Below are 27,561 nucleotides of genomic sequence, written 5' to 3'. Positions count from 1 at the left end.
CACTGATCATGCTTTGCCAAACTTCTCCCATCAGCCTCTTTCATTCCTATTCATGTGTTGCTGAATAAGAAGTAGAGGAAATTAAAAATAGTGTTTCTTAACCTTTCTTGTATCACAGACTATCTCCCCTCCCCCAGGCAATCTAGTGAAGTCCATGGACTCCTAAGAATATTTTTTAAGTAACTGAAGGAAATGCTGCATTTCAGCTAGAGATTAGCAAAATTAAAGAGCTATTTTTTTTATCCAGGCTCACAGATCCACCTGAAATCTATCCATGGGTCTCAAGTTAAGAACTGCTATTATAGAGTGAAAGACTGTTGAACTTGAGTCACAGAAAGTGGGTTCAAAGGCCAGCTCTTCTGGTTACTACTTAAATGAGCTTGGGAAAGATCATTTAACTTCTTTAGGGCTCAGTTTCCATATCTGTGAAAATAAAGAGATTGTACTAGATAACCTTTAGGTCCTTTCCATGAACATCATGATATGGAGCCAAAAAAGTTAATGTAATTTCAGGCTGCATTTATTTAAGACAGGAATGGGGTCTATGCTTTACTGTACCCTACCCTGTTCAGAACAAACCTGGAATATTGTGTTTAATTGTACACATTACATTTAACAAATATTGATAACCATGAATGTCTAGAAGAGAGCAACCAAGGTGGTAACAAGCTTTCAGACATGCAGATCAGATGAAAAAATGGGAATACCTGCCCTGGAGAAGAGGAGTCAGGTGAGAGACATGAAAGTTGTCTTCAAGTATGTGAAAGGTGGCCTGGTAAAAGAGGGAGACTTGTTTTGCATGGTACCAGAGGGCAGAACCAGGAGCAAGGGGTGAAAGTTGAAGAGGCAAATTTATTCCTGATATAAAGGAAGAATTTACTAAGGGTTGAAAGTTATTTAGAAGTGGAATGAACTTCCGTGGAGAATGGTGGATTCCACCTAACTAGGGGTTTTAAATAGTGACCGAATGCCCTTTTACTGGTATTGTTGTAGAAGGGATTTTTGTTCAGGAATGGGTTGGACTGTGTGGTCTCTGAGGTTTCTTCAAATTTTGAGATTCTATGATATTTGTATTCTGTGATCTACATGTTATCACATTTCTTGGTTGAGAGAGGTTTTAAGAAAATATAATGCATAGTTTCTTAATGAATATCCATTTTAAAACTATATTTACATCAGACAAATAACAAATGAATAGAAAATTCCAAGAAATTTAAAATTTAAATATCCGTTACATGAAACCAAATAACAATCAGTAAGTGAGGCATTTTATTTTGCACGACATTGGTTTCTTTAAGTTGTGGTTTCCTCTTCACCCATCTATGCTTTTAAAGTTATATTTATAAGTTATTTTCATTCCAGATGTACCATAAAATACATGGGGAAAATGGAGATGAAAGTAATTTGAGAGAAGAGAGAGAAAATAGGCTAAACAGATTAAAAAAAAATTCTCCACCCTGCCATCAAATAATTTAAGCTTTCTAAAACAGATGTTTTTTCAGTCCCATTTAAAGGTTTTTTTTTTCCCCTACACATAAGAAGAATGTTAAGGAGTTCTAATTTCATTAAAAAAATAAAATCACTGGATTATCCTGCCCTTTTATAAAGTGATGTATGTATTAAACTACAAAAGTTTTGTATTATGCACTACAAGAAATCAAACTACAGATTAAATTTACTTTAATCAGTTTTTCTTTTGAAACAACCTTGAAAAAGGAGAACACAGATGTTTGTCTGAGGCTAAGTATTTTCAGATTGTATTATAATGAACCTGCTTTTTAAAGTTCAGAATTGGAATTATCCCAAATTTTCATTATTATTTAAAAAATAAACATATAGGAATAAAAGACCCAGAAGGATTTAAGCTTTTGTTTTCCTGGGGGAGGGGGACTTTTCCTTCATTCAGTTTTGTCTGCAAAGAATCTAATTTTTAGCTTCACTCTGAAAACTGATATTTGAGTGAATTCATCTTCAAATTATGTTAACATTCTATATATAAGATCTGATAATTTCATCTAAGATCCTTTGTTCTTTGAGTAAGCAAGAGTCAATAAGCATTTATTGAACACTTACTTTGTACCAGGAACTGTGTTAATTGACACTAATATACACAGAAAGAAATTAAGTGACTCATCTGAGGATAAATTCCTTCCAGCTGAAGGTAGAGAGCATCAAGTTCTTAAGCAGGATTATGTCTCAGTCTGATTTTTACCAATTCTATTCCAGAGAAATATCCTTGGGGGGTATAATGGTGATTGTTATAATATGTGAAACTAGGACAAACATTTATTAAGCACCTACTGTGTGCCAGGCACTGGGCTAAGCATTGGGAATACAAAAAACAGGCAAAAGACAGTCCTGGTCCTTGAAAAGCTCACAATTAAATGGAAAGAACATGCAACAAACTATGTACAAACAAACGTACTGAATTATGGATGCAGTAAAATGCGGTTCTTTATATCTTTCCATATCTTTATAGATCATTTTAGCATAAAAGTTATGATTCAAGAGAGGATGATGCCAGTGGGGAATGACCTACAGCAATCATTTGGTCAGCAATAGCACAGCACAGGCATTTTACTGATGTATCCCTAGATTTGTCTCTGTTCTCTGTATAAAACTATTTATCCACCATCTAGAATACGGACGCATTGTCCGAGTTTTAGTGCTCTTTAAATACTGTGACTGTGAAAATTTAATAGGCAAGAAGATATTTGTGAAAACACTGTTCTGTGCTAGGAAGGAAAGAACTGTGATCCACATTAGCTACACTACACCAATGTTACAAGGAAATGGATCTTGATATGGGTGCTCTTAGGATCATCCGTGCTCACAGGACTTCTTATAACATCACATGGATGCCAATGGAGCACATGTATTGTCTGTTAGTTGTCCTCTACTCTTGCTATTTCAGCAGTCTGTTATTTGTTCCAACCATAACATTTTTCTGATTGTATGCACTACACAGCTTTTTCTGTGTAGTTCTTCAGTTGTAATATACTGTAGCATGCTTATGTCCACAATGGGCCTTGTTTTGTTTTTGTTTTTTGGAGTTAAGTTTCCATTTCAGTTCTTCAGAGAACAAGGTATTCCTCGATTTAGAGTTTTTAAGACACACCTGGAAGAATTATTATTTTTGGTCCAGACCTGGGATTTCATCTGTGTGGGAAAGTCCCATCACTGAAACAAATCAGTTAACGACAAGGATAACAAGATGGGCCTTTATGTCATGGAGACAGGGTCATTACAAAAGCCTGACAATTTCACAAGGGCAATCCATCTATCCTCTTGTTATTCAGTTCTGGACCAAGTGTACTGCTGCTGTGCAGCGTCTGTCCAAGGCACTGGTGGGCTAATTTCTGTGAGCAAGTCATTCAGCTGCGTGTCATAAATTAAACAAAAGTCATTCTTTATTCATTTGATTTTTCTTGTAGAAAAAGAGAGGTCAAACAGTTCTGAATGATTATGGTTCTCATTTAGGAGAGTAGGCAGTGTTTTGGTGCTTGATAAAACCCTACATTACTATCCAGGGCAGCTGGGTGGTGCAGTGGATAGAGCACCAGAGCAGGAGACAGGGGGACCTGAGTTCAAATCTCACCTCAGACACTTGACACTCACTAGCTGTGTGACCTTGGGCAAGTCACTTAACCCCAATTGCCTCATCCTTGGTCATCTCCAGTCATCCTGATGAATATCTGGTCACTGGATTCATATGGCTCTGGAGGAGAAGTGAGGCTGTTGACCTGCACAGTCCTCCCTCACTCAAAGTCATGTCATTATTTCTCTGATGGCATGGTCTTCTTTGGCAACAAAAGATGAACACACACACACACATTACTATCCATAGACGGGTGCATCTAGGGAGCCTTACTATCTATAGGAATTCTTTTTCAATTTCAGCTCCTTACTAGATCTCTTTCCTCCATAACAATGGAGGCAAGTATAGACAATTCTCACTTTCCAAAAGTTTGCAATATGCCTGGGCTCTGCGAAGTGGTCACCAGGGCAGGGGTGGCAGCAGCAGCACCAACAGTAGTGCTGCCATGAGCCAGGGGTCTCTGCTTGTGGCACTAAAGCTGCTCAAGCTTATTTTTTTCTTAATTTAGCTCATGATCATGTTAGATTTTTTGGCTGCCATATCATACTGCTGACTCATATTGAACTTGCAGTTCATTATAAAAACCTCAAATTTGTTTCAGAGAACTGCTATACTACCACACCTCCCTCATCTTGTACTTGTGAATTTGCTTTGTTTTTAACACTACTGAATTTAATCTTCTTGGATTCAGCTCTAAGTATCTGTCAAGATATTTGCATTCTTCTATCCAATGTATCACTATCTGGCCTCTACCTCCAGCTTTGTGTCATCTGCAAACTTGATAACCAAGTCATCAATATCTTTATACAAGTCATTGATAAAAATACGAAAAAGCACAAGGGCAAGTGCAAATCCCTAAGGCATCCAGAATTGTATCCACCAAATATCAAGAATACCTATGGGGGCAAATCTGTTGTCTTCCATTAGAATCTCTACTTCCTACTACTTTTTGCATAAACCCTGGGGATTTGTGTATAAACACATCTGAAACCATGGTTTTATTAGTTCTTTTCTTGGATTCTGCCTTCTGTATGGATAAGTCATTTATTTCCTTTTGATTAGATTTGCAAGACACCAATTATATACATTCTCATTAGACTCTGGTAGGTGTACTCTATTTTTAATTCATGCTCCAAAAATCCAAATCCCATTCTCAAATGCCATCTTTTTAGCTACTTTCTAAATCAGTTTTCCTCTTCTGTTTTTCTTATCTCTATGGCATTGCAATGTGGAAAGCACAACCTGTTCAAAGAACCCCTAAATTTTGTCTTCTGCAGGATAGGTACCCACCCCCTGCCAGTTCTTTCAACTATATTCATACAGTTTTTCTTTCCTCTGGTTTTAAGTTGTTTACAACCTTTTCTCACAGAAGACAAAAGTATAATCTGGACTTGGAAACTTTTTCTTCAAGTTTTAGCCCACTTCTGTCTCGAAGTCAAACTGTGGTGGACATCACATGTCCAAACCTCTCCAAATAATCTTTTCAATTGTCTTCTTACTGAGGTCATCCTCTCACTCCTTGCACAGAAGCCTGAAGCAGAAAACAGGTCCAGATCCTCCAACTGATCCTCATGCGACATATTTTGCTGTCCTAGCTGTCTTCCTCTGAACCCTTTCCAGTTAATCCAGTTAAGATCAATGATCTTCCTAAACTGTGGTCACCCAGAATTACACATAATTTCTTCAGATATGGTTTGACCAGGGAAAGTGGAACTGCTATCTCATAATTCCTGGAACATATGCCTCTTAGTACAAGCCAAGATTCCATTACTTTGGGGGACAGCCAATTCACACTACTGAAGAGCTTTTAGTTCGCTCTAACCCCTAGATCTTTCCGAAATACACTGCTTTCTAAAATTACCTTTTGCATTCTATAAGTTGTGAAGCTGATTTTTTAAAAATCCAAATGCAAGATTTTACAGCTCTTTTTTAAATTTCATCTTCTTAGATTAAGCACAGCATTACAACTTTTTAGATACTGACTGTTATCTAGCATGTTAGCTGCCTCTCGTCTTTCTCTCTTTGAGTAGGATGAGCATGCTATGTCTTTATTTTTTTTATTTTTTATTAAATACCTGAAGCATAGAATTAAAATGAATGGGGAAAACCATAAAACAAAACAAAATATAACGTAATACAAAAGAAAATGGTCTGTTTCTGTCTGTGATCCAATTCCATAGTTCTTTCTCTGGATATGGAAACTGTTTTGCCTCAAAAGTCCATTGGCAATTTAAGTCAATGCATTTCAATGAAGTACTTAGTCTACCAGAAAAATTCCTTGCATACTGTTGTTGTTGCTGTGTACAAAGTTCTCCTGGTTCTGCTCCTTTCACTCAGCATCAGTTCATATAAATCTTTCCAGGCTTCTCTGAAGTCTTCCTGTTCATCATTTCTCATAGCACAATAGTATGCCATTATATTCATATACCACAATTTGTTCAGCCATTCCCCAGCTGATGGGTATCCCCTTGATTTCCAGTTTTTGGCCACCACAAAGAGAGCTGCTATAAATATTTTTGTACATGTGGGACCCTTTCCCATTTCTATGATCTCTTTGGGATAGAGTCCTTGGAGCGATATTGCTGGGTCAAAGGGTATGCACAACAATAAAATTAACAGAAACCACATGATTATCTCAAAAGATGCAGAAAAAGTTTTTGACAAAATACAACACTCATTCCTATTGAAAACACTGGAAAGCAGAGGAATAAATGGAATTTTCCATAAAATAATAAGCAGTATCTACCTAAAACCATCAGCAAGCTAGATGCATTTCCAGTAAGATCAGGGGTGAAATAAGGATGTCCATTATCACCACTGTTATTCAATATGGTATTAGAAATGCTGGCTATAGCAATAAGAGAAGAAAAAGAAATTTAAGGAATTAGAATAGGCAAAGAAGAAAGTAAGTTATCACTCTTTGCAGATGATATGATGATATACTTAGAAAATCCCACAGAATCAAATAAAAAACTACCTGAAATAATAAACAACTTTGGCAAAGTTGCAGGTTACAAAATAAACTCACATAAATCATCTACATTTCTATATGTTACTATCTATATCTTCATTTAGGACTGATAAAAATGTCAGATAGCAGAGGGCCAAAGCATAGGTCCAGCTGGTAGTCCACTTGAAACCTCTTCTCAAGATGATATGGAACTATCAATACTCTTTCCAGTCTGGTCATTCAATGGATTCTGAATTCATTCAATTATACTAGCCACTACGTTCATCTCTATCTTTTCCACAAAATTATCATGATGTCATATCAAACATTTGCTAAAATTTAGGAAAACTATATCTGTAGCAATTTCCCAATCTATTAATTTACCTATTTAGTAGGTCTATTAATTTAGTATCAAAACAAAATAATGAGGTTGGTTTTCTGACCTGTCCATTTTTTCTTCCATTTTTAAAAAATCCTGAACTTAACACCAAATAAAACAAACATTTCCATAAACACAGCGGAAAAGAGGACCGTATGTGAAAAACTGAATCTATCATGTACAGCTTGCTTTAAAAAAAAATACATAAGGGGGGAGGAGCCAAGATGGCGAAGTAGAAAGACGCACATACACATAGCTCCGAACCCACAACCCACAGAACGGCTAGAGGGGACCAAGTCACGGTGAATTCTGCACCCAGAGGCCACGGAGTGTTGGAGCAAGGGAGATTTCTGTTCCGGAGAGACCTGCAAACCTCTCGCGGGGGGGTCCGTCGCGCTGCAGACGCGGAGCCCAGACCGGACCTGCGGCGGCCGCAGCTCCGAGAGGTACAGATCCAAGCAGGCTTCAGAGACGGGATCTCCAGCGGCGGCACAAGCCCCTCCACCCACAGGTGACGGGGGTCGGTGAGAGAGTCTCTTTGGTGGGTCGAGAGGGGAGTGGGGTGCCCCCATGGCTCGGGCCCCCCCCCGGAGATAGAAGCTGAGAGGCGGCTACAGACAGGGGCTCCCCAAGGGGGTGGGAGCCTGGATCCATTTTGGAAGGTCTGTGCATAAACCCCCTGAGGGAACTGAGCCTGAGGGGCGGCCCTGCCCCACCTGACCACCTGAACTTAATTCTCACACTGAATAGCAGCCCTGCCCCCGCCAAAAGCCCTAAGGCGGGAAGCAGCATTTGAATCTCAGTCCCCAAACGTTGGCTGGGAGGACCAGGAGGCGAGGTGGGTGGGAGGAGAATATTCAGAGGTCAAGTCACTGGCTGGGGAGAATGCCCAGAAAAGGGAAAAGAAATAAAACTATTGAAGGATACTTTCTTGGAGAACAGACATTTCCTCCCTTCCTTTCTGATGAGGAAGAACAATGCTTACCATCAGGCAAAGACACAGAAATCAAGGATTCTGTGTCCCAGCCCACCCAATGGGCTCAGGCCATGGAAGAGCTCAAAAAGAATTTTGAAAATCAAGTTAGAGAGGTGGAGGAAAAACTGGGAAGAGAAATGAGAGGGATGAAAGAGAAGCATGAAAAGCAGATCAGCTCCCTGCTAAAGGAGAACCAAAAAAATGTTGAAGAAATTAACACCTTGAAAACTAGCCTAACTCAATTGGCAAAAGAGGTTCAAAAAGCCAATGAGAAGAATGCTTTCAAAAGCAGAATTAGCCAAATGGAAAAGGAGGTTCAAAAGCTCACTGAAGAAAATAGTTCTTTCAAAACTAGAATGGCACAGATGGACGCTAAGGACTTTATGAGAAAGACAGACATCACAGAACATAGTGAGAAGATTGGAAAAATGGAAGATAATGTGAAATATCTTATTGGAAAAACAACTGACCTGGAAAATAGATTCAGGAGAGACAATGTAAAAATTTTGGGACTACCTGAAAACCATGATCAAAAGAAGAGCCTAGACATCATCTTCCATGAAATTATCAAGGAAAACTGCCCTGAGATTCTAGAACCAGAGGGCAAAATAAATATTCAAGGAATCCACAGAACACTGCATGAAAGAGATCCAAAAAGAGAAACTCCTAGGAACACTGTGACCAAATTCCAGAATTCCCAGGTGAAAGAGAAAATATTGCAAGCAGCTAGAAAGAAACAATTCAAGTATTGTGGAAATACAATCAGGATAACACAAGATCTAGCACCCTCTACATTAAGGGATCGAAGGGAATGGAATAGGATATTCCAGAAGTCAAAGGAACTAGGACTAAAACCAAGAATCACCTACCCAGCAAAACTGAGTATAATACTTCAGGAGAAAAAATGGTCTTTCAATGAAATAGAGGATTTTCAAATTTTCTTGATGAAAAGACCAGAGCTGAAAAGAAAATTTGACTTTCAAACACAAGAATGAAGAGAACCATGAAAAGGTGAACAGCAAAGAGAAGTCATAAGGGACTTACTAAAGTTGAACTGTTTACATTCCTACATGGAAAGACAATATTTGTAACTCTTGAAACATTTCAGTATCTGGGTACTGGGTGGGAGTACACACACACACATGCACACACGCACACATACATAGAGACAGTGCACAGAGTGAATTGAAGAGGATGGGATCATATCTTAAAAAAAAAAATGAAATCAAGCAGTGAGAGAGAAATATTGGGAGGAGAAAGGGAGAAATTGAATGGGGCAAATTATCTCTCATAAAAGAGGCAAGCAAAAGACTTATTAGTGGAGGGATAAAGAGGGGAGGCAAGAGAAAAACATGAGGTCTACTCTCATCACATTCCACTAAAGGAAAGAATAAAATGCACACTCATTTTGATAGGAAAACCTATCTCATAATACAGGAGAATGGGGGACAAGGGCACAAGCAGGGTGGGGGGGATGATAGAGGGGAGGGCATGGGGAAGAGAATGCAATCTGAGGTCGACACTCATGGGGAGGGAAAGGATCATAAGAGAATAGAAGTAATGGGGGACAGGATAGGATGGAGGGAAATATAGTTAGTCCTATACAACACAACTAGTATGGAAATCATTTGCAAAACTACACAGATTTGGCCTATATTGAACTGCTTGTCTTCCAAAGGGAAGGGGTGGAGAGGGAGGGAGCTAAAGAAGTTGGAACTCAAAGTGTTAGGATCAACTGTAATGTTCTTATCACTAGGAAATAAGAAATACAGGTTAAGGGGTAAAGAAAGCTATCTGGCCCTACAGGACAAAAGAGAAGACGGAGACAAGGGCAGAGAGGGAGGACAGAAGAGAGAGCAGATTGGTCACAGGGGCTATTAGAATGCTTAGGTTTGGGGGGGGGAGGGGATAAAAGGGGAGAAAATTTGTAACCCAAAATTTTGTGAAAATAAATGTTAAAAGTTAAATTTAAAAAAAAAAACATAATAAATTCAATGTGTAACTGTAAAAATTATCTTGCTCATTTGTGATTCTTTCCAGCTTTCTTCTGTTCTTTTTCGTGCATTTATAGAAAAGAGCTTCAATAACCCTACTTTTTTCTTTTTTTCTGGGCAAACCTAGCCCTAGCCCTCCTCTCCTTCACACTTTGCCCTTTTCAAATTAAAAAAAAAAAGGAAAATGAAAAACTTTATAGCAAATGTGCAGTCAACATATCCAAATATATGTAGATATGTTTTCTGGATCCATCATCTCTGCCTGGCCTATTTTTTATGACTGCAAACAGGTTCTTTGTGATCATTTCCTTTTCAACACAGTCATGAACCACCTCTTTAATAACAGGGATAACAACTGGAATATGTTGAGTTTTGTCAGGAATTGAAGTTAAGTTCATCAGTAGACAGTTTGCGTATTCCATTCTCTTCTGTTTTTTTGAGAATTTGGACATTGACCTTTCATTGTTACTTCTAGCATGGGGCTTCAGTCATTTTTTCATCTCTTCTTCAGTGTCATTTTCATTTACTTTAGGACTGTGATATTAGAGTCTGAATGTGGTGCCACTTGCTTGTCCTTAACTGTAAAAACAAATTTGTCTTAAAAATCTCTACCACTGGTTTGTCTTTCTTCCAGTTTCATCCTTAAATTCCCTTGGCAGGGCTTTGCTTAGGTGAGTGAGTATCTCATCTCATCACAGCTTCTTTACATTGTTTTGCCATTCAATGCTTCTTGCTGTTTAATGGGGTGATACTGCTACTAATTTTTACAAATACATTTGCATCCTAAACTGGTATCTCTACTTGAGAAAAGTATTTGCTGGATGAGGGAGTTTCTAGGATCTTTTTGATCTACGTATAACAACTGATTTACAAGTTTAAACTTCCTTAGGAAACTTTTATAATTAATGTCAGTTTTTCTGACTGCCCACTTTTCAGCATCAACAACTTATTCAAATGGGTCGGGTTGGAGATATTTTAATTGCTTGCCATATTTTCCCCCTCATTTTTATTCTTTCTTTGAATTCTGTACTAATTTAGATCTTTAGGAAGCTGGTGGTATGACTATACATAGCTGATTTGGGAATGACTCACAGCAGGAATGACTCAATTCCTATCTGTTAAAATATAATCAATATAATTTTTCAGGATACATGTCCAGTAACTCCTGATTCTTTTCTCAAAGAAAATATTCATAATAATACAGGGTCAGGCTTTTTGTAGTTTGCACGCCTTTGCCCTCTTTCATTCCTTACTCCTAAACATGTTTTCCAATATCTATTTTTACCATTCTCTCCTCAGTCCATCTTTGCAAGTAAAATCACCAAGTATCAAAGCATATACTGATTTAATTTGGAAGACCTTATCAAAATCTTCTTTACCTTCCTATCCTATTCAACCAGTCTTGGTGGTCCATAAGCTATGATTATTTTCATGGTGGTCTTTTTGCAAAAATTAACATAATCATGCAATATGATATATTCAAATGGCCTATGAAATGTTTCTTATTGCCACTGAACGCATAATGAAACCACTATCACCAAATCCTTGGCTTACCTCTTTAAAGAGAGTCTGCAAGTCATCCTTTCACTTAGCTGCAACTCTTTTACCTTCTACTACAACATACAATATAATATTATAGTATATTGTAATGTATTTTAATATATTCAATTTAGTATCATTCACCAATGTGAAGGACGTGTGATATTCATTTTATTAATTTCATTCATTCAACAAAATTATATTAAGTGCCAGCTACATATATGTATATATGCATATGTGTATGTTGGCATACTTTATATATCTGTAAATTTTGATTAATGCTGAAATTCAAAGCTCGAAGATTCATGAGGATAGAAGATGGCTCCCCTAACAAAACTTAATTCAGTTTTACTGATGCCATTCCACTTCTGTGGCATTAGTCTGAGACATGAGGTTTGACCCACCATCAGCACCAATAGTTAAAGAACTTTCTTTGCCCTTAATTTGATAGCTCAGAGAATAAAAATGTTACAGTGGACACAGGAATTTTGTCTTTCAGCAGAAGAAAAGGTCTTTTAGAAATTTATGGATGGTTGTGAGATTGTAATGTTCTGCTACATAGGAATTCTATAACTATTTCAACTTGTCACAAAAAGAGTCTTTATAAAGCACTGAAGAGACAGTGTGATTTAATGGAAAGAACCCTGGACTGTTAATTAGGAATCATGGGTTCCAGTTTCAGTTTTATCCACTAACTAGCTGTGGAACCTTGAACAAATCAGTCAATACTTCTGGATCTCAGGTTCTAGATCTGTAAAAAGAGTTGTACTAGATCATAAGGTCTTTTCTAGTTCTAAAAATCTAATGATTCATTATAACTGGTATTATTTGTTAGAAATTTAAAATACCATTATAGACAATAGAGTAAAATGTATATTTTCAAGACTCCTACTTCAAATTTCAAAAGCTTACACAGTAGTAATATATTCGAAAGGAAGCATCTTGAAATAAATAAAACTTTATTCATCAGGATATTTTTATTATAAACTGTATATATGATATGTCTGATTTGATAAATATCCAAATACTTTAAAAAGTATGCCATTTTATATACAGTTAAAAGACACTTGACTGAAATTTGTTAAAAGGATGGTTACTTTACAGACTTAAGTCAACGATTTTTTCTACAGATAAGCATTGCATGAATTAACAGAATTTGGAAGATCTGTTCCTAGCTCATCTAAGGGTGTTTACTTTTGATAACCAACAACCTCCAGTACCTTGACAGACTTAACAAGCACCTACTTGGAAGTGCTAACAGCCCTTAAAAAAAGGCATTAGTTGTGAAGAAACCGTTTGGTTGGCAAGTAAATGCAAGAACCATCTACTAGTTTGCTAACAGCTGCTGAACACTGTCTCATGACACTGTTGCTAGACAACTTACATGCTTCAGAAGACAGTGTGTTGAGCATCTATCCCTAAACAAAATTTGATCATTTTATTTGCTAGCTTTATGAGCTCCTATACGTTCTCATTAAGGACATTCTAACAACCTGTAAAAGAAAAAGTCTAATAAATACAAGTGATGATATACGTGGTGAGGGAAAAATCTCTGAAAGTAAAGTTGTATATATCACAGAAGCTTATAGGTAGTAAGAAATTTAAACTCAACCATTACTAGGATTGCTGCCTCTACAATGGAAACAATATATGCTACACTGCCATGTCTCAATTATTTTACTACATTTTTCTATTTAAAACAAAATACATTTTGTTAAGGGTTGTTATCAATTCCAATAGTTATTTATTTAGTCTGGAAAACAAAACAAACCAAAACATCCATACTATTTTGTGATTTATTTTGACTGCAGCACAGCATTAATACATATTTTTGAACATTCCTCAATTTATTAATTTAGTATGTTTGATGTTCATCAGTAAATTATATCAATCAAACAACAAACATTTATTAAGTAACTACTATGTGCAAAATATACTATTCGGGAAGATAAGAACTTTAGATAAGATATGATACCTGCCATCATGTGATTTTAAAAGGTTTTGTTTATTTTCTAAGTGGAAATTGATTATATCCACAAGCACCAATTTTTCTATAAGAACTTACCTCTAACGTTATATGAATGTCATTTTTAAAGTAAAATGTCTTAAAGCAAACTTTGCAAGAACATATCTGTTCCTTTAAAGATACCTTGAGTTTCACACCAAATACAACAATATTCTAATTATTAAAACTTGAAGGGATGGAAAGTTTATTTAACAGTTATACATAAAGATATAGTATAACTATGTACATCTATATGTTGATATGTTGATATGTTAATATATAGTGTATATTTAGACCTCTCTCTCTCTTCCTCTCCTTTCTACACAGATGGGCTCTTTAGTACTTTAACAAAGTTTCTGACACTGACATCCTTCCCTTGCTCCACAAATAGGTCCTCACTTGTGGGTTTATAAACTCTTAGGACCTCAATAAAAAATCCAGTGTCAGTGCAGTAAATTCTAATTCCAATTTCTTCAAGCAGATTTTTAAAATGTCTATATGGGTGGAAAGAGAAGCTCAGAATGAGTCAGGTGTATGGATAAACCCTGAGAAGTAAAAGGTATTTATTTCCCAGTAAAATAGAGATGAGGGGCAAAGGCAAAGGAAAAAACAGAGGGGTGGAAGAGGAAACAAAAAAAAAGGAAGTGAACATAATGAGGTTCTTTTTTTCCTTCCTATATCCTATATTTCATTTTACTTTTCCCCTAGGAACTTAGAAAATGAAAATGCATATCATATGCTCCTCATCTGTGCATGAAAAGGATAATCAGCCAACAAAGAAATATGTTAAACATTTCATACTTGTAGGGTGATGGCCAGGCACAGCGATCCTGAAGAACCACACCAAGAGCATGAAGAACAAGGGTCTGGAAAGAAAGAGTTAACACAGTCGATCAAAGTTTAGCGAGCTTGATTCTTATAAATCCAACCCATTTTAGATACTTTCAAAATGCTTGTAGAGAAGAGAAACTAGCTTTCTTTTTACCTCTTTAGGAATGACATGTTGGTCAACTTTTCCCTCTAGTTCCTGAAGTCTGGCAGCAATTGGTGTTAATTTAGCTGTTCGAACTGTCTCACAAAGCACTTGACGGCAATATCTGTTTAAATAAAAAGTATCTGCAAATGCCTATTTTAAAACAGGTAAATTAGCATCAAAATATTTTTAAAGAAATTGTTATTCACTAACCTCTGATGACCTTCTATGTTTGGGAAACAGTTTTATCACCTGCTACATGTGTTTTTCTATAAGTGAGAGGGGATAAACTATGTCTTTTAACACCTCATAATTTGTAATTAATAATGTAAAATTAATGTTAAGTCACTTAACCTTATTTGTCTTAATTTCCTCATCTGTAAAATGAGTTGGAGAAGGAAATGGCAAACTACTCCAGTATCTTTGCCAAGAAAATTCCAAATGGGGTCATGAAGAGTTAGACATGACGAAAGTGACTGAACAACAACGTAAAATTAATTTAAGTTAGACATGGAAAGGGAAAATAACGCCCAATCTAAAAATGAATCCCATCTTCCCCCGCTGTTTTTTAAATTTAAAAACAAAAATAAGCTTTATTGATGCTTTTGAATTTTGCATTTTAGTAATTTTGGAATACAGCACTTCCCCGCCCCCATTCCCAGGAATTAAACCTTCCCTTGTAACAAAGAAAAACTGCTAGGCAAAATCAACGAATAGCATGACTGACAATATATACACTTCACCTCTTAGTTCCATATCTATCTGCTAAAACCTTCCTTCTCCTTTATAATCATGCTTTTACCCTAACTTTCCATACACAGGCCAAAATAAACTATTACTAGCCAAGAATAGAGTGCACTTGAAATTTTGATAGCCCTTCTCTAGGAGAAGCCCAGGAGTAGCCGGCTAGGGCTGCAGCTCTCAGGTCCTACTACTCTGGGATTCATGATGCTTTTCAATCACTGTGACTTTCTAAATTACAGTTATGCCTGCCCATCCCAGTCCCATGGGAATTTGTCCTGCCAATCAGCCACTCAAGTAGCAGTATCTCTAACTGTTACCTGTGGCAACAGGGTAGCTGCTCATTGCAGTATCTCTAACTGTTACCTGTGGCAACAGGGTAGCTGCTCATTCGCATAACTAACTTCAAAGTTTTCCAGGGCAATAGAGCACAGGTTGAAAAACAGATTTAAATGATCCATTGAAGACAGAAAAAATAACCCCCATAATAGTAGTTAATATTGACATATAAATATACCAATATGTGGATAAGTAATCATCAGGCTATGAAATAAACCAAAACTTGTTTTCTAATTATTTCTTCTATTTTTCTGCATTTTTACCTGAGCTGATCAATTTTCTCTTGAGTAACTGGACCTTTCCCAAGAACTTGGTCTAGCTCTTTGTGCAATTTCTTCTGGACATCTTCTGATGTGGTAAGAAAATAGACTGCCCATATGCATACTAAAAAAAAAAACCAAAAAACAGCAGTATTGATACAATGGAAGAAGCAACTTCTTTTTTGGGAGAAAGGGAGGGAACAGAAAAAGGATTTATTTGGTTGTTTTATTTTTTTTTAACTGATAAAAAGATGCATAAAAGCCATCCCAAAATAAAATCATGAGCTTTGACTATAACACTTTAATAAGATATGTTGAGAAGTTGATTGAATAAAGAACATGATTATGAACAGAATGTTGCCAAAATGAGATTCTACAATCTGGAATCTTTCTTGAAATTGGCAAATTAAACTGAATCTGCTAATTAAAAAACTGTCCTGGGTAAAATAGTGATAATAATAAATGTTGCCAAATGTGCAGGCTGGGAGAAGATTATCAGAGACAGTGGTTATTTCTAGTTCATCATATGGAACATGAGCCTTGTTAAGACCACAGATTGGTTAAATGATTCACATTAACCAAACTCATAGGAAATTGATTTGTAAAGTTTAATTTTTAATGGGAGATAAAATTAGCTCAAAATCTGTGATTGATTGTATGATGAAATGAACTCTCATTTGTTTTTACTGGATATGTGAAGTTATAAAATTACTGGTGGCATATGATGGAAGCATCTTTGGGGGGGCAAACTGATTTATCTATTTGGAAGGGGGAAATGGGTCGATTCAGAAAATGGCCTAGGTTTGATATAAAACTGGAAGTAGTTGGCACTCATCTTGCCAAACTCTGCAAATAGTAGCTAATGTTTTCTGGAACCACTTTTAAATGGAGTTTAGTGGAAGTTCCCAGAAAGAATGCCTACTCTGAGGTAGAAAAGAAAGAGAGTTAATTTTATTCATTAGAGGGAACAATCACATCCTACAGTCTCCCCACAAGAATACTGCAATTCAAAGAGATGTGACCATCTGGTAGCAACGCAGCCCTCTTCTTGGGCAAGGTCTTAACTGACCCTGACCCATTTTTTACTGAGCTCTCCTTTTTCTTCCCCTAGGGTCTTCATCTGGTAAAAATGTTTCCCAGTTTCTAGTGCCACATTCTAATTTCCTTTTTGCTGACTTGTGACCTTTTATGCTAATTTAACTCAAATGTAATGATAATTTCTTATATTGTTTCCTGGTTCACTTCCACCTAATTTCAATCAATCAACAAACATTTATTAAGTGCCCACTATGTTCCAAGCTCTGTGTCAGGTGTTGGAAATACTACAATAAGATTCCTAATGGTTCTCAGATGTGCCTTTGTGCCTGGAGTTGTTACTCCCAGCAATAATTTCAACAACATGGCAGTTTTGTTTGAAAAGTCATTATCCCCGATTCTTTTTATTCTTCACAGAAAGCCAAAGCTCACAAATATGTACCATATTATTTACTATTTTTACCAGATGTGCCTCTTTGCAGCAACTGTTTTGAATAAATGACAGAATTTTGGTTTTTATAATTTATAATTTTAATTTATAACAGATTATACAACATGCTGAATTCAATATTCAGTAAAGATCTCTTCATGGGGTGGACACTCAAAAAATATTGTGAATGACCAAATAATAACAGATCCAAAGCAAAGGGCATAGTTTTATAAGGACAATAAGAATCTTAAAATATTATATCTTTTGTACAATTCTAGTCAACTGGTCAGTGTATGATTTACAAATGTTAAAACATACAATTATGACCTTCTAAATGGAATACAGTGCAACTTTTAAAAAAAGCCTTGTCAAAAATAACAGACTTGGCTACAGACATTATTGTGCAAAATTTGTTTTCTGGTCTTGACTTTCTTCTTCATTATGTGGGTGAATTTCTCAGTCAAAAAATGGTCTTTTTTTAAATTAAAGGCAATATTCATAGGATGACTTAATGTAGGCATATTCCTCAAATGTAAGGAAAAACCCCTTTGGACTGAATGTAATCTATGATTCTATAATTAAATATATGATTTGGGGACATTTTCCTTACTTTCTTGGATATTTAATATATGAACATATATGGCATATGAATGATCAGTAGCCCTAAAAATGAAGAGGGAAAACTGAGCACAAATCACACATTTTGGAATGAAAGTATCTCTTAAATTCCTTCAAGAAGAGTTCTATTTCAATTCATAATTTCTGTGTCCTATATCATCTCTTTGGTAGACCTTAATAATAGCAGGCTGGGATAAGAGTCAAAGAGAAAAGTATCAGCAGGAAATTGAAAGGCTCACTGCTCCAGTTGGAGAGGTGTCAAAAAGCTCATTTTTAAAAGCATGAACTAGAATTCACAATCTGTGAAGCTGGGTCAAGACATTTATAACATTTTGCAGTTGCAGAGGAATGCCTAATTCGGCTGTGGATAATAAGGTACCTGTGTGTATCAGTTTCTTTTTTAAAAAAAGAAAAAAATGAAGGACGAAGAAGGGTTATAAAAAAATTAAGGAGATTGTCACTGAATAGCAGAATAGCTTTTGAATAACTTTACCCATCCTTATTTATCTAACCAAAAGAAAACTCTTTACTTACAGTTAGCAGTTATAACACATCCTGCTAGAGAAAATATCATGCTGTCTTCTAGGATCTAGAAAACATAACAGTTCAGAGAAGTGAAATTAAGACATTTAAGGTTGACCCACAGTAGGCTATGCTAAATTAAACTGGAATGGCACAAAATCAGAGATAAGAAAAGGAAAAATCATCATGCTTCTTCATTCCTTATTCTGGCTTCACTTGCCTTAAATACCCAATTTTAACACCAATCACTTTAATGATTTGCTATTCATTGCCCTAGAATCCCCTGCTCCTATGACATTCAGCAATTCCCAAACTACTAATCTTCAAGACTGAGTAACCTCTCACCATTTGATTGCCTTTCTCTTGGACTGCCAGGAATTGCTAAAGAAAATCACAAAACTGCATTGATATTACCCATGATAAATTTGCTATATTTTCTCAGATGGGCACTCACTGCTGCATGACAAACTTTCTTATTGCCTGCCTATTTCATTTTCCATGATGACTGTTCCCAAACACCTCCAATCCCTTTACTTATGGCAGATCCCTTTCACTGAGACTGGAAACTGTTCTAAGGAAAACTCCTTGCTTCTTCTACTTCTCAGAAATTCTGAGTATCTTCATAGAAAGCAAGATATAGAAGGGACTTTAAGAGGTCATCCACTAGACCAGGAGTCATGGACCCCTTTTCAGAATAACTTTTTTTTAATGTTTATTTATTTATTTTTAGTTTTCAACATTCATTTCCACAGAAGTTTGAGTTCCAAATTTTCTCCCCATCTTTCCCCTCCCTGCCGCCCCAAAACACCATGCATTCTAATTACCCCTTCCCTCAATTTGCCCTCCCTTCTATCACACCCTTCCCTTCCCTTATCCCCATCTTCTCTCTTTTCTTGTAGGGCAAGACAGATTTCTATATTCCATTGCCTGTATTTCTTATTTCCCAGTTGTATGCAAAAACAGTTCTCAACATTCATTCCTAAAACTTTGAGTTCCAAGTTCTCTCCCTTCCTCCCTCCCTACTCATCCTCACCGAGGAGGCAAGCAATTCAATGTAGGTTATATATTCGCAAAAGACTTCCATAACAGTCATGTTGTGTAAGACTAATTTTCCATCCATCCTATCCTGCTCATTTATTTTATTCTCTCTTTTGACCTTGTCCATCCCCAAAAGTGTTTACTTATAATTACTCCCTCATCCCATTTGCCCTCCCTTCAATCATCCTCCCACCCCACTTCTCCCCTTCTCCCCTACTTTCCTGTAGTGTAAAATAGATTTTCATACCAAATTGAGTGTGCATGTTATTCCCTCCGTAAGGCAAATGTGATGAGAGTAAGCATCACTTTTTCCCTCTCACCTTCCTCCTTTTCCCTTCCATTGAAAAAGCTTTTTCTTGCTTCTTTTATGAGAGATAATTTGCCCCATTCCATTTCTCCCTTTCTCCTCCCAATATATTCCTCTCTTACCCCTTAATTTTATTTTTTTAGATATCATCCCTTCCTATTCAACTCACCTTGTGCTCTCTGTCTATATGTGTGTGTGTGTGTGTGTGTGTGTGTGTGTGTGTGTGTGTGTGTATAATCCCTCCAACTACCCAAATACTGAGAAAAGTTTCAAGAGTTACAAATATTATCTCTCCATGTAGGAATGTAAACAGTTCAACTTTAGTAAGTCCCTTATGATTTCTCTTTCCTGTTTACCTTTTCATGTTTCTCTTGATTCTTGTGACTGAAAGTCAAATTTTCTATTTAGCTCTGGTCTTTTCATCAAGAATGCTTGAAAATCCTCTATATTATTGAATAACCACTTTTTCCCCTGTAATATTATATACTCAGTTTTGCTGGGTACGTGATTCTTGGTTTTAATCTTAGTTCTTTTGACTTCTGGAATATCATATTTCAAACCCTTCAATCCCTTAATTTAGAAACTCCTAGGTCTTGTGTTATCCTGATTGTATTCCACAATACTCGAACTGTTTCTTTCTAGCTGCTTGTAACATTTTCTCCTTGACCTGGGAACTCTGGAATTTGGCTACAATATTCCTAGGAGTTGTTCTTCTCAGATCTCTTTCAGGAGGTAATCGGTAGATTCTTTCAATATTATTTTGCCCTCTGGTTCTAGAACATCAGGGCAGTTTTCCTTGATAATTTCATAAAAGATGATGTCCAGGCTCTTTTGTGTGATCATAATTTTTAAATTATCTCTTCTGGATCTATTTTCCAGGTCAGTTGTTTTTCCCATGAGATATTTCACATTGTCTTCTATTTTTTCATTCTTTCGGTTTTGTTTTGTAATTTCTTGGTTTCTCATAAAGTCATTAGCTTCCATCTACTCCATTCTAATTTTTAAAGAACTATTTTCTTCAGTGAGCTTTTGAACCTCCTTTTCCATTTGGCTAATTCTGCTTTTTACTGTATTCTCCTCATTGGCTTTTTGGACCTCTTTTGCCAATTGAGTCAGCCTATTTTTGAAGGTGTTATTTTCTTAAGCATTTTTTTCGGTCTCCTTTAGCAAGCTGTTGACTCTCTTTTCATGATTTTCTTGTATCTCTCTCATTTCTCTTCCCAATTTTCCCTTCACCTCTCTTATTTGATTTTAAAAATCCTTTTTGAGCTCTTCCATGGCCTGAGACTACTGCATATTGATTTTGGAGATTTTGGATGTAGAAGCCTTGACTTTTATGTCCTCCTTTGATGGTACGCATGGTTCTTCCTCATCCAAAAGGATAGAATAAAATACCTGTTCACCAAGAACATAGCCTTCTATAGTCTTATTTTTTTTCCCTTTTTTGGAGCCAGTTACTTGACTTTTGAGTCCTTTATCAAGAGGAGGGTAGACTCTGGGGGCCAGTAAGTTCTCAGTTCCTTCAAGGCAGCACAATCAAGGGAGAGGAGTTTATTCTTCTCCTGGCCTGCTCCCTGGTCTGGAAGCAACCACAAATACTCTTTTCTGCCTAGGATCTGTGAGTAAAATTCCCTCTCCAGAGCCTCCACCAGCTCTACCAGGCCAGCCAGCACTCCTCTTCACCTCAGGGCTGCCACTCATACTCTGCCACAGCAACTGCCACTGCCCCGGGGCTGCTGGGGCCAGACCACACTCCCTTCTCATGCAGATGAAAGTGCTTTCTCACTGACCTTTTAAGTTGCCTTTGGCATTTGTGGGTTGAGGGATCTGGGAATTGCAGCTGCTGCCAGGGATTCCACGTGCCCTGAGATCTGCTCCTGTCCTGTCTCTGCCACGTTCCACTCTGCGTCCAGTGTGACAGACCTTTCCTGTCGGCCTTCCAGGCTGCCTTGGGCTGGAAATCGCTTTCACTCTGTCGTTTTGTGGCTTCTGCTGCTCTAGAATTTGTTTAGAGTCATTTTTTACAGGTATTTTATGGGCTATATGGAGCTTCTACAGGTCTATCCTTCCACTCCACTATCTTGGCTCCCCATACCCAGAATAACTTTTAAATTAAACTACCACAATTTACAAAAGAAACTATTTATACTGAAATATAGTTATCAAAGTATCCAAAAAAACAAGCTCATGGACCTCAGGTGAAGAACCCCTGACCTAGGCCAATCCATGCCTAAACAAGAATCCTCCCTACAAAATCACTAACAGAGTCATTCAGCATTTGCTTGAAGGATCTTAGTGAGGGGGAAATGTGACTTCCTGATGTAGCCTTCTGAAGAGATCAAATCATAAGTTTTTTCTTACATCACGTCCAAATTTGCCTCTGCAGCTTTCTGCAATTGTATGTCTCTGCAGAGCCATGCAGAACCAAGTTAATTCCTCTTCCATATGACAGCCTTCCTAGTATTTGAACACAACTATCATGATTACCCCCTAGCCTTCTCTCCTCCAAACATTCTCAGCTCCTACAAGTTCCTTCAACTGATCCTCTCTTACATGGCACGACTTGAGATTTTCCACTGTTTTACCACCCTTTTCAGGTCATGCTCCAGCTTGTCTAGTTATTTCCTAAAATGCAGTGCCTCTCATGCAACACAGAAGTCCACATGAGCCCCAACGCGGTCAGAATATATAGTGAAATAATGTTTGTTTTGGACATGAGGCTTCACAATACAAGGTAGGATATCACTAGGATTTTTGGTTACCATGTCACGTCCATCTTTCAGACTGAGCTTGAAATTCGCTAAAACTCCCATGTTTCTTCACAGAAATTGCCACCCACAACTCCTATATCACATTTTCTGAAACTGGTATTTTGAACCCAAGTATAGAACATTCATCTTATTAGATTCAGTTCATAATTCTAGCCTGTTGAGATATTTTTGGATTCTTTCTTTTGAATCATCTATTTTCACTAGCACTAGTGATGAAGTCAATCAATTAATCAACAAATATTTATTAAATATTTTCTACTTTTTAAGAACTATGCTGGACCCAGGAGATATAAAGACAAATTCAGAACAGCACCTGCCCTCAAATAGTTTACATTTTAAGGAGTAAACAACATGTACATATATAGGAATATCCAAAACACATATGAAACAGGTATAAAGTAGAAGGGAGGGAAAGGTACAAGTAGCTGGCTGTAGGGGAGGAGGGACCAGGAAAAACCTCATGTCGGAGGGTAGTATTTGTGTTAAGAATTAGAAGAATCCAGGGATTTCAAGAGGCTGAGGTAAAGCAATCATTCCAGAAATGAAAGATGAAGTGTTGTGTGTGAGGAGTGATAAACATGCCAAGAGACTACGTAGAGCTGAATACAGAGCCCTGGGAGTTGTCTACACAGACACAACTGAACCTCTGGATGGTGATGTCACCAAGTGAGAGAATGAATGAATGAATGGATGGATGACTCAAACAGCATTTATTAAGTGCCTGCTATGCGCAAAGAGCTGCAGAGACCAACAGAAAAGCAAAACGAGTCACTACTTTCAGGAGCTCACATTCTAACAGGAGGAAATTTAAGAGCACATAGGGAAAAGAGAAGAGGTTTTAGAACTGAGCCCAGGGTACACCTACACCTATGAGACATGACAGGGACCATCATTGTGAAAGCAAAAAGACACTGCACCAAAATGGGAGAAACCTGGTACTTTTTGCTACTTCAATGACTGCTGTGGACAAAGAATTCATCATTTATTGGCCCGAGCAAGTCCACACTTAACTAGGATGGTTCTTGGACACTAGCAACAGTAGATCACTAGGCATGTACTCAGAACCTTTCCAGTCCAGTAGAACATGGTAGAGATTACCCTCTGCTACACAGCCTTCAAGAGACCAGGGTTAGCCCCTGAGCAATGTTGAAGTTTTGGAATAGGATCTCATGGGGCAGTTGAGTTTATGTTTTTAATAAAATAAATGCAGTAAAAAGGAAGCAAAAAGCCTCACCTAAATACTGTGTTGCCTTATGTGAAGCAATAAATACCTAGTTTATTATAAGTGTGACTCTGGAGCAAGTCACTTAATCCTGACTGCCTCAAGGTAAAAAAAAAATACACACACACACACATATATATATGCATATATATGTATGTATAAAATGAGCTGTACTAATACAATCTTGCTGACCTTAGAGTGATCTAGGTTCCTTTAGTTATGCATAAATTCTTCAAAGTTTTCTGAGATGTCCATTCAGTCTGAGAAGAAGCCCAAATCATAGATGGATACAAATCATAGTTGTGTTCCCTTACAGAAATAGCATCTGGAATAATCTGTCATTTCTCTGCTATGAAGCAAAACAGTACAGAAACTAGGGTAGTACAGTCATTCAGAGGAATCAACAAGTGAAAAGACAGGTCCTCAGATTGAGTTGTGTACCTAAAAGTTCAGAACCTAGGACTTTCCTTTCTCTCCAAGGACATACCCATTTCAGAGTCCTCAGACTCTCACAATATTGTCTCACGGCAAGAACTGAATCATTTCAATTCTGTTCTGGCTCACGAAGATGCAACAACAAAAGCTTATGAAATGCCACAAGGTCATTTGGATCAAAGGAAAGTACAACTATATGTGGGTATTGATATACATACATAACTTTATATAAATATATAGCTTCAATCATAAGTTCCTTCAACAAATACTTACTAAACACCTATTTCACACAAAGGACTGGGCCAAAGACTGGAAGATAATTATAAATGAAACACACTCCCTGCCCTCAAAGAGTTGGTAGTGTAATGGGGGGGACTGAGCTATGCACACAAATAACGAGACAATGAAGTCAAACAAAGTCACCTGCTCGTCGTTAAGGTCTCCTCGCCATAAGGAGTCTATGAAGATATGTTGATTGGAGCTTTTTCCTCTTCGTTCTTTTATGATTTTTTTAAAAACTGATTCTAGTTCCATTAATGCTTAAGAAGAAACACAAAGAAGTGATTTTCAATTAAATTTAATTCAAGAAAGGCTTTAGGGACAAAATCTATTTATTTGCTGATCGATTGCTAAATTTTGTTTCGACACAAAAAAGATTTCTCCCAACCATAACCCATAAAGTACATTTCTCTGAAACGTTTATTCAGCACTGCCTAAGAGTAAGATATGTGCAACATGATGCTTTCCACTTTCATAGTTTGCTAGTTGTTGACAGAAAAGAACAACGCATGATACAATTTTGATAACATTGTAGCAACATCATTTCCGATATCTAACCTGATTTTTATTGCCTTTTAGTCATGTATATACTCACTGAAGTGATGTATAGTGTCCTTTTGCCTCTACCTTCTTCATTCTGCATCAATTCATATAAGTTTTCCCATGTTTCTCTAAATTCTTCATATTACTCATGATGTAATAATATTCTATTACATTCATATACCACAGATTATTCTACTACATCCAACTGTTCAGCAACACATTTTGTTTCTGACTTTCTGCAGTAATGAATGGTGTGACTTATTATCTATGTTACGGTAAACGACTCTCGGTTCTTGAAGTTCATGACACCACACCATAAGCTTGGGCAGATTCTACCAGGTTGAAAAGGCTTCACGTCTACCCCTAGCAACACGCTGAGTCTGTTTTACCACAAAAAGGCACATGGAGAAAACTGGCTCGAGGTAATAAGGGGACCAGCACTCAAAAGTGAGAATGAGACCTTTTCCTGCAAGGGAGTTATTGTTTTGAACCTATCTTCTGCCATTCTGGACTCGCCTGTGCAAGTATAAAGGGCACACACACAGAATCAGTGTGAAGAGGACAAGGAAAGATGTCACCCGGGGGGGGGGGGATCTTTTCATCAGATAACTCTGATATAAGTTTGGCATTCAATTAACCAAAAAGCATAATAGCATGAGCATTTCTCTAATGGGTAAGCGGTTAGAGGATATGAACAAATAACTTCCAAAAGAATGACAAACTATTAACATCTATGTAAAAGATTTTTCCAAAACACTAATAAGAAAAATATGTATTAAAAAACCCCTCAAATTTCATCTCGTACTCAGAGAAATGACAAGAATGTCCAAAGACAGAAATAGGTAAAATTAGAAAGAGAGGCATACTAATATACTTGACGGCTGATCCAATCATTCTGTAAATCAATTTGGAATAATGATTTTTAAAAAGTGACTGATATATCACTACCTCTGCTCCAGTTCTCAATGCCAGCCATATGCCTAAGGAGGTCAGACAGAGAGAAAGGTCCCACATACTCCAAAATATCTGTAGCAACTGTTTCTGTGGTACCAAAGAATTGGAAACAAAGTAGATACTCACTGATGAGGGAATGACTCAAGTTTGGAATTAATGAAATATTACTATGCCATAAAAAACGATAAACAGGAAAAGCTCAGAGAAGCATGGGAAGACATATGAATTGATGCAAAGAGAAGTAAGCAGAATCTAGAAAATAATACACACAATGATTTTAACAATGTAAACAAACAAAAACCAAATTGTATATTATGTATTTATGAGGAACCAACCATGACCAAGGGAAGAGATGACAAAATGTACCTTCTTCCCTTCTTTACAGAGGCAGTGGGGACTATGTTGTAACACTGCGTATCTTGTCACACACAGCTAACAAGTCTGCTGGTTTTGCTGAACTGTTTACTATCCTCTTTTCTTTTTAACCTCTGTAACAAGGATGGATGGTGAGAGAAGGAAGAGAGACAAATAGATTTGGAAGTGAAAGTAATTTAAAACGAAAGTTTATCAATAAAAATAAGAAAACAAATTTTAGGTAGCCTTTTGATAAAATATGAAAGGGCAGTAACCAACAATAGCAAGATATCTAAATCTGTTATGTCTAAATTCAGATCAACTTGGGATCAGAGATAAGGAAGAGATGGAAGGGATCCTAAGGGTCATCTTGTATTTTTTTTCCCATACATGTAAGTTCTTTTCTAAATTTTAAAATTTATTGATTTTTTTCCAATTCTATCAATTTTTTTTCTTTCCCTGCTACCTCTACCTGAATTGAAAAAAAAAAAAGAAAATTCCTTAAAACAAATATACATAATTCACCAAAATAAATTCCCTGACTGGCCATGTCAAAATACTGTGTCTCTTTTTGTATGTTAAATCTTAGGGGTCATCTTATTCAACACCCCTCATTTTCCAGATGATCTTCGAGATGAGGAAACTGAGACCTATAGCGGTTATGTGACCAAAAGTAGGACCAATTACTCAAGTGAAACTTGTCATTCTAGCCCCTGCCCCACCAACATACCAGTTATTTCTAGCATATAAATATCAATAGATATAAAATAATTACACATTTGATGTGTGAATCACAAAGTATAAAGTTCTCATGGACAGAACACACAGATCAGTGAAGAGTGTGAAAGAGAAAAACTACCAATTTTTTTTACCTGTCAATGTGTACTTAAAGGAGGGAGTGCTCCAGCAATGGAAAGGATTTTCTAAATCTAAAGTTACATCATTTTGAGTAAAGACTCTAATTTAATACTGTGCCTAATGTCACAGATGGAGTATAAACTACAACTGGTATTCATTCAATGTAATTTCATCTGGTCCCTGAAAATGAATCTGAGGAACCAAGAAACAAACTTACCTTCTTCATACTGCTTTCTTCTGGTTGCACTTTTGTCAAGTGACCCATCCAGGAAACCCTTCCCAATCTCAGACCACACCTGATAACAAGAAAAATAAGCTATAAAGCAAGTCAGCTTAAAGCAAAGCAGAATCAATTTCCTTGTGAAAAAATTTGCAAATATATTTTAAATCTCAGTTAAGCTACTCACCAAGTACAATACAATGAACTCTCAAATATCTGTG

The 27,561-nt window shown here is 36.9% G+C and overlaps 1 protein-coding gene across 2 annotated transcripts in view; it reads right to left on the bottom strand.

Moving 5' to 3' along the window:
• The window catches only part of CYP20A1 (cytochrome P450 family 20 subfamily A member 1), a 45,116-nt gene that overhangs the window by 3,452 nt on the left and 14,103 nt on the right, over positions 1 to 27,561 (bottom strand). For both annotated transcript variants that reach the window (XM_072617333.1, XM_072617334.1), the window contains exons 6-11: positions 27,338 to 27,416; positions 24,556 to 24,671; positions 18,372 to 18,426; positions 15,758 to 15,878; positions 14,427 to 14,538; positions 14,243 to 14,307 (exon numbers count right to left, since the gene is read on the bottom strand). In XM_072617333.1, coding sequence (XP_072473434.1) covers positions 14,243 to 14,307; positions 14,427 to 14,538; positions 15,758 to 15,878; positions 18,372 to 18,426; positions 24,556 to 24,671; positions 27,338 to 27,416 — 548 coding nt within the window. The remainder of the gene's footprint in view (positions 1 to 14,242; positions 14,308 to 14,426; positions 14,539 to 15,757; positions 15,879 to 18,371; positions 18,427 to 24,555; positions 24,672 to 27,337; positions 27,417 to 27,561) is intronic.

The sequence above is a fragment of the Notamacropus eugenii genome, chromosome 6 (genome assembly GCF_028372415.1).
Source record: "Notamacropus eugenii isolate mMacEug1 chromosome 6, mMacEug1.pri_v2, whole genome shotgun sequence".
Taxonomy (NCBI): domain Eukaryota; kingdom Metazoa; phylum Chordata; class Mammalia; order Diprotodontia; family Macropodidae; genus Notamacropus; species Notamacropus eugenii.
Note: the sequence above shows the minus strand (reverse complement) of the source record. Positions and strands in the feature narration are given on the sequence as shown.